Raw genomic sequence first — 8131 nt, forward strand, 5'->3', positions numbered from 1 at the left:
GCCATTCCACTTCAATTAAAGTCCCCATGACTCATTAGCCCAGATTTGGGAACTGCTAACGCAATCTCAGGTGAACAGGTAAAGAAGTGAGAAGGTAAACACCTGGGAGGTGGAGATGGAGGTGGAGCTGGGCTTGTTTGGGAGTGAATTAGGACATCTGTAAGAGAACAGCTCCTCCCTGAGATGGACCATTATTCCCTCTATAAAAAGGCCACGATCCCCAACTAGCAGCACCCTGCAAGCTGCTTCAGGCTCCATCTTACTTGTTCCTCTGGTGAACCAGGTAAGTGAGCAGGAGAACCCACAATGGGCTCTAATGCAAAGAGGCTCTGGGTTATCAGGCTCTTTTTTACATACATACTTTGGGGGAACTTTGGTATAAGTTTACTTATTGAAAAGGAAAATGAAGAGATAACTGGGACTGATACTACCTCCTTTCTTTGGGGTCACGAAGCTCTAATTATCCACTAGTCTGAGCTTTCTCTCTCTGATGTGTAATCATTAAAGCCAGAGGGTCAGTCCCTGCTTAAAGAATGAAAACAAAAGCTGAGTCTCATAGCAGCTGTCCCCATCTCCTTATAGTCTGAGCCTGTGGTTGGCATTGCCCACTTTGTCTACTCTCTCTGGCCTAGAGTCCTGAGCATCCAGTTGAGGTCTGGTACCCCTCACCTGGAATCAGGCATCCATGTGGATGATAGACCTCTTTCTCCCAAGTGTGACCTAGAGAGAAATTGAGGAACTGGATGGACTGGCACACCCAGGATTCCTACAGCTCCAAAACAAAGTTCTTAAAATCATCCCTGGTCGGAGTTCCTATCGTGGCTCAGTGGTTAACGAATCCAACTAGGAACCATGAGGTTGCGGGTTCGATCCCTGCCCTTGCTCAGTGGGTTAAGAATCTGGCATTGCCGTGAGCTGTGGTGTAGGTTGCAGATGCGTCTCAGATCCCACCTGCTGTGGCTCTGGCGTAGGCCAGTGGCTACAGCTCCGATTCGACCCCTAGCCTGGGAACCTCCATATGCCATGGGAGCGGCCCAAGAAATGGCAAAAAAAAAAAAAAAAAATATCCCTGGTAGAGGCAGGGAGCCCAACACAGAAAGCCACTGCTGCTACACTCATTCTGGAATTGAAGGAAGAGATACAGATTCTGTTCCTAATTGCATCACTTTCTTGCTACATGGCTTGAACAAGTCATTCAACTCTGGATTGGGCTTGATTAAAATTCATCACGGCTGAATAATTACAAACAATTATTACAAATTACTTAAATTATTTATCTATTTAAGCAAGAAAAAAGAACAATAACAGGTGAGTGTCTGTCCTTTTCTTCCCTTTAGGTTAATTGAATTTCCAAAAGATGCCTAAACTCCTACAAAGCATTGTCACTGTCATCGATCTTTTCTACCAATATGCTAAGCAGGATGGGGAGTGTGACATGTTGAACAAGGCAGAATTGAAAGAACTATTGGAAAATGAGTTTGGTCAAATTCTGAAGGTAAGAACTACAAGTCAGAACTGAAGATACCTGCAATTCTTTTCATTATTCTTGCCTACCTTTTTGTCACATATGAAAAAACTCCTAGAGAACCTTCCCTACTTGGTGATAGAAAATAGGATTTAGTAAAGGCTTGAAATAAGGTCAAAAGTTGACCCATAATGTTTCCAAAACATGACCAAGGAGAGTGACACTACTAAGCAATGGAAGCGATGGGGGGCGGGATCTATAATTTAAATAATGACCTGGGTATTTCTGCTAGAAAGAAATGGAGCTGGTCCTCAGAAAAACTGCAAAGTAGGTGAAATTCACCTTGCTCCCTTTCTGTCTTTCTTCTGCCCCTGCACATCCTGAGCACTGCCCATTTCTGAGATTCTGGCATTAAAAGGCCTCTCAGTGCAGGAAATTAGCATCTTGCTCCTAAATCATAAAATAGGGTGATAAACACCCTAAAATGTTAGCTCAGGAACTAAATATTTTATAACCTTAAATATAGCTCTTGGTCTTCAACTCATTAAATCAAGCTGCCTACTGAATAGTTTTATTTGGATTTCTACATATGTCTTAAATTCAGTGTGTCAAACATGAAACATTATTTTCCCCTCTAAGCTCTCACCTCCTATTTGACCCAGGCATAACCTGGTGCCATTCTTAACTTCCTTTCTCATCAGGTTCCTAGACCCCCCAAACCTCTACGGAATTCACCAACAGTCTCTCAAAACAGCCCATTTCTATCACTATTTTAGTCCTTTGGTCAAGTCATCTTCTACCTCCAATCTCAGCATTACATACAATCTTAATCATTTCACAACTCAACTCAAAATCCTCAACAGTTCTCAACTCTTAAAACTCCAAGGTTCCTCAACCCAACCTTAAAAGTATGACCTGGTCCCTATTTATCTCTCTAGGTATAACTCTTGAGTGTTGAGACTACAATTAGCAATCCTTAATGTTTCAGTTCATTGTATGAGCCATGCTTCCTCTCACCTCCTGCTCTCCGTTCATATTGTTCCCTCTGCCTACAACGACCTTTTGCTCCCTCTCCCTCTTTACCTGCCTCTTTATTTGGCTAATTCCAACCCACCATTTAAAAGACATCGCTATCTCTCATTAACCATCCTTGAACCCCCAGTGAGTGTCCTCTGGTATAATGTTTCTCATAGAAATATTATCACAGTACATAGTACTTTTAAGTTCGTGTGCCTGGCCCAGTAAACTTTAAGTTCCATTTTCACTGCTTCGTCCCTAACCTGACACAATTCTAGGCAGATATTATGTGCACAATAAATCTTTGTTGAATGAGTTAATTCGTTAGTTAATTAATTAAAAGCTGGACAAATAAAGAAAGGCCATATAGAATTAATGCAGGTATCCAAAAGCATTATTCATAAATTAGCTAATCATTCACATTCTCAGCAAATGCATCAGACCCATTACTTAAAAAAAAAAAAAAAATCAGTTCCCTTATTCCCTGTCATCCTCCAGTTAAACCCTCTTCTACCTATTTCTGACTGCATTATTCATTACATTTTCCTTTCTCTCATTCTGCTCAGCATAGGGAAGTCCAGATTAATGGACTATGAGATTGAGCTCCATGTAAGTAAGAGAAGCATTCACATTTCTACAGCCTTCCTTCAATTCATTAGCTCGCTGTGTGCTGCATACTGACAGAGCTGCCCCTTGTATCTTGTTCCTCTACAGAATCCAGATGATCCAGACACTGTAGATATCATCATGCAAAATCTGGATCAAGACCATAACAAGAAGGTCGAATTTACTGAGTACCTTCTGATGATATTCAAGCTGGCTCGCGCTTGTAACAAAATTGTCAGCAAAGATTATTGTAAAGCTTCAGGGTCAAAGAAAAGAGATCACATTCACCAGCACCAAGAGGAACAGAGTGAAACCGAAGAAGAGGAAGAAGGGCAAGAATCATCTTCTAGTCATTCAAGCTGGAGTGAAGGAAAGCATGATTCCTCCTCCTCCAGGGGCTCCAGAGGAAGCATTAACCACAGCTCCAGAAGAAAGAGGCATCAAAGAGGCTTGTCTAGTTCTGGGCACAGGCAAAGCTCTGGGGAAAGAAGGAAAGAGTCATGTGCAGGCCACTTCAAAGGCAGTAAGAAAAGCGAGCATGGCTCTTGTCAGCACAAAAGGTCTAAGAGTGAAGAAGTTGGTTATATTCATTCAAGTAACAGTAGAATGAGATCAGACTCAGCAAATGCATCAGGTGCTTATGGAGAACAAGGGCATGTGTGCCAGCTAGAGGGTCAGTCTTTCAGTTCTGACCAACACTGGTCTGACACAAATGAATCTTTAGGGAACAGACAACATAAGAAGAAATCAAGCCAGTCACTTAGAAAGCAGGATCATGTATTCAGCTCAAAGAGTTTCAGAAGACAAGACCACTGGTCAAATTCAAACGAGCCCACTGGTTGTAGTCATGGCTCTGGCTCAGGCCAGCACTCTCAACAGAGATGGCATGAACCAAATGAGGGATATCAATCAGGAAACTATGAAGAACAAGGATACTGTTCTAGTTCAACTGAGGGATCCAGTTATGGCCAACTCAGGTCATGCTCAGGACAGTTTTCTAGCTGTGTCCAACATAGGTCTCAATCAGGTCAATCCTCTGGCTATGGACAACATAGATATGGCACAGGTCAGGCTTCTGGCTTTGGGCAACATGGGTCTGGCTCAGGAGAGTCTTCTGGCTTTAGTCAGCATGGATCTGGCTTGGGTCAATGCTCAAGCTATGAACAACATAATTCTACCTCAGGACAGTCACCAAGCTGTAGCCAACATGGATCTAGCTTAGGTCACTCTACTAGCTGTGGTCAACATGGATCTGGCTCAAGTCAATCATCTAGCTATAGACGATATAGCTCTGGATCAAACCAATCTCTTAATCATGGCCAACATAGGTCGGGATCAAGTCAGACTTCTAGCTATGGCCAATATAGGACTGGATCAGGTCATTCTTCTGGCTTTAGGCAACATGTGTCTGGCTCAGAAGAGTCTTTTGGCTTTAGGCAACATGGGTCTGGCTCAGGAGAGTCTTTTGGCTTTAGGCAACATGGGTCTGGCTCAAGAGAGTCTTTTGGCTTCAGTCAGCATGGATCTGGTTTAGGTCAATCCTCTAGCTATGGACAACATGGTTCTACTTCAGGAAATTCATCAAGCTGTGGCCAACATGGCTGTAACTTAGGTCAGTCTTCTGGCTATGGTCAACATGGCTCAGGTCAGTCTTTTGGCCATAGCCAACATGGGTCTGGCTCAGGTCAGCCTTTTGACTTTGGGCAACATGGGTCTGGCTCAGGAGAGTCTTCTGGCTTTAGTCAGCATGGATCTGGCTCGGGTCAATGCTCAAGCTATGAACAACATAATTCTACCTCAGGACAGTCACCAAGCTGTAGCCAACATGGACCTAGCTTAGGTCACTCTACTAGCTGTGGTCAACATTCATCTGGCTCAAGTCAGACATCTAGCTATGGCCAATTTAGTTCTGGATCAAACCAATCTCTTAATAATGGCCATTGTAGGTCTGGATCAAGTCAGACTTCTAGCTATGGTCAACACAGGGCTGGATCAGGCCAGTCTTCTGGATTCAGACAACATGGGTCTTTCTCAGGAGAGGCTTATGGCTTTAGCCAGGGATCTCACTTAGGTCAATCCTCTAGCTATGGACAACATGGTTCTACTTCAGGACATTCATCAAGCTGTGACCAACACGGATCTAACTTAGGTCAGTGTTCCGGCTATGGTCAACATGGCTCAAGTCAGTCTTCTAGCCACAGCCAACACAGAGCTGGCTCAAGTCAGTCTTTTAGCCACAGCCGACATAGGTCTGGCTCAAGTCAGTCTTCTGGCTTTGGTCAGCATGGATCTGGCTTAGGTCAGTCATCAAGCTATGGTCAACACCAATCTGGATATGGTCAATGTTCTAGGCATGGACAACATGGTCCTGCTTCAGGTCAGTCCTCTGGCTTTGGACAACAAAGGTCTAGATCAGGTCAGTCTAGCTATGACCAACACTGGTCTGGCTCAGGTCAGTCTTCTAGTTGTGGCCAGCATGGATCTAGCTCAGGAGAGTCTTCTGGCTGTGGTCAACATGGGTCTGGCTCAGGTCTGTCTTCTAGCTATGGCCGACATCGATCTGGATCAAGCCAATTTTCTAGCCACAGTCAATACAGATTTGGTTCTGGTCAGTCCTCTAGATATGGCCATCATGGGTCTGGATCAGGTCAGTCTTCCAGCTTTGGGCAACATAGATCTAGCTCAGGAGAATCTTCTTCCTTTGAGCATGGATCTAGTTTAGGTCAATCATTAAGCTCTGGACAGAATGAATCTAAATACGGTCAATCCCCTGCCTATAGACAACATGGTTCTACCTCAGGACAATCATCAATCTGTGGCCAACACACATCTGGACCAGGCCAGTCTTCTAGCTATGGCCAACATGGGTCTGGATTAGGTCAATCTTCTAGCTGCAGTCAACAGATGTCAGGGTCAAGACAGTCTTCTGGCCATGTCCAAAGTGGCTCTGGTTCAAGTCAATGCTCTAGCCAAGGCCAATGTGGATCTGAATGGAGTCAGTCTTCCAGATATGGCCAACACAGATCTGCCTCAGGTCAGTGTACTACCCAGAATCAACAATCTGGCTTGGGTCAGTATTCTAGCTCTGAACAACATGGGCCTGGCTCATATTGTTCATCTTGCTCTGAACAAAGTGGTTCTGGACCTGGTCAGTGTTCTAGCTATGAGCAACATGAATTACAAGGGAGATGTAGGTCAAGTTCAAGTGGAACTCATGAAGGGTACAGTAGACCACAAACAGGTTCAAGTCCTAATCAGTCAAGAAGAAATAGTCAGGAATGGTCAGGGTACTGCCAAAAAGAAAGAAGTAGGAGCTGCAGTCCAACAAGCGGCGAGTCTGATGGATATGAGAGTATTCATGGACAATCAAGAACATGTAGGCAACAAAGCCAAGGATGCAGCCAGGATCAGTGGGAATCCAGCTGTAGCTATTCAAATTGTAATGAAGGGCAACCAAGAAGTAGTTATAGACAACTAGAAAGTTCCTCAAGTTGTGGCTCTGGACAATTTATACCCTCCTGTGGACAGTCTAGATCCAACACTACCAATACACTGTTAATTTGCAAGGAGGATAACAGACAAGGTGGCTATTTTCACCAGAGAGAAGTTGGTGACTGTGCAGGAGGAAATACCATCTCAAGCTCCCATAGTTTCCACAGCAGCACTCCACTCTATGAATATGTCCAAGAGCAGAGGTGCTAATTCGAGGAATGAACAATAAATAAGTGAAATTAACTCAAGTAGCAGTTTAAGAAATATGAAACTATTATATATGAGCAATTCATTACAAACCTTCTCTTTAAAAGTGGAGGTATCTATTTCTGTCTTTTCCATTTTTAAACATTTAACTGTACTCAATTCGTGGTTATTGGGTTCCTTCCAAAGAATATAGGATATGAGGGATACTTTGTTGGGAAATACTGGTGAATAAAAAATGTGTGGGAATAAATTTGGAAGAACAATGAAAAGCAGTTAAGATGCTTGGGTTTGGTCGAAATATCTTTTTGAGAGCACTTTGCTCATTATATGATGCCAAAGCTAAGCTTTCATCTATAAGGAACAAAAAATTATAAATGCGCTACCAGTTCTGGAGTCAAAGTTTCTCTTACAGTAACATGACAACAATTTTTGTGTGCCCCACAATGGGTGCTGGCAGAAAGGCGAAGACCCTAAAAACAAAGATGCAGCACTGGTAGCCTCTTTACTTATCAAAACAACCAAGCCCCTATTCTTAGGTATATGTTTAATTGTTAAACTAATGAAAGGCATAAAAAAGTAGCACCAGGTGCTTCTTCCAAACCTGTGTGCGAGAATTTTATCTTAAAGGGCAGAGATGAATCAGTTCAGGTTTAGAGAGCTCTGGCTTAGTTTGAACAAGAATGATCTTGAAGCCTACTACTAAGAATTTTCTCCAGGTTAAAAAAAAATTTAGAAGATCAATAGTAGGAAAATACAATGGCTCCAAACTACTTCTGTAGTCACTGGTCTTTCCTCATAGAAAAAAATCTATTTATACAGAGATGGAACAAAAAGCTGTCCACTGCCACTGCTGAACAGTTTCTTAGTTTAAGTAGAGCACATTTGTTTCAAGTTTTTGGATTCAAATAACTGGACTGTATTAAAAATGACAATAAACAATGGTGACCAAATACTGAGGTTTGTCTCCTCTCTGCTTCATTTCACTCTCACACTCAGGTGGTCAGACGAGAAACTAACTCAAATAGTTATTTTCCAAGGCCCTGTCCTTCACAAACAATCCAGAATATATAAGGAATTTTTTAAACTCATAATTAAGACAAACGAATGAGCAGATCTAATTGGTCACTTACCAAACAAGATGTACAAATGGCAGGTAAGCACTTGAAAAGATGCTCAATGTCATTCGTCATCAAAGAAATGCAAATTAAAACATAATGAGATACTACAATACACACATTAGAATGGCCAAAACTAAAAATATGGGCAATAAGTGTTGGTATTACTGGTGGAAAGTAAAATGATATATTCACTCTGAAAAATAGTGAGGCAATTTCTTATAAAGTT

The 8131-nt window shown here is 42.5% G+C and overlaps 1 protein-coding gene across 1 annotated transcript; it reads left to right on the top strand.

Annotated features, from left to right (window-relative positions):
* Nucleotides 1–232: 232 nt before the first annotated feature.
* On the top strand, nt 233–7743 carry LOC125129647 (hornerin-like). Its single transcript, XM_047784635.1, has 3 exons — nt 233–283; nt 1338–1495; nt 3197–7743. Exons 2-3 carry the CDS (start codon nt 1358–1360, stop codon nt 6788–6790), a joined length of 3732 nt encoding a protein of 1243 aa, XP_047640591.1. The 5' UTR covers nt 233–283; nt 1338–1357; the 3' UTR covers nt 6791–7743.
* Nucleotides 7744–8131: the final 388 nt, after the last annotated feature.

The sequence above is a fragment of the Phacochoerus africanus genome, chromosome 6 (assembly GCF_016906955.1).
Source record: "Phacochoerus africanus isolate WHEZ1 chromosome 6, ROS_Pafr_v1, whole genome shotgun sequence".
Classification (NCBI taxonomy): domain Eukaryota; kingdom Metazoa; phylum Chordata; class Mammalia; order Artiodactyla; family Suidae; genus Phacochoerus; species Phacochoerus africanus.

Excerpts from the sequence above, each read along its gene's own strand:
- LOC125129647 (XM_047784635.1), top strand. The coding sequence starts at position 1,358 with ATGCCTAAACTCCTACAAAGCATTGTCACTGTCATCGATCTTTTCTAC. Across the intron at positions 1,496-3,196 it reads AGTTTGGTCAAATTCTGAAG|AATCCAGATGATCCAGACAC; the intron begins GTAAGAACTACA and ends GTTCCTCTACAG.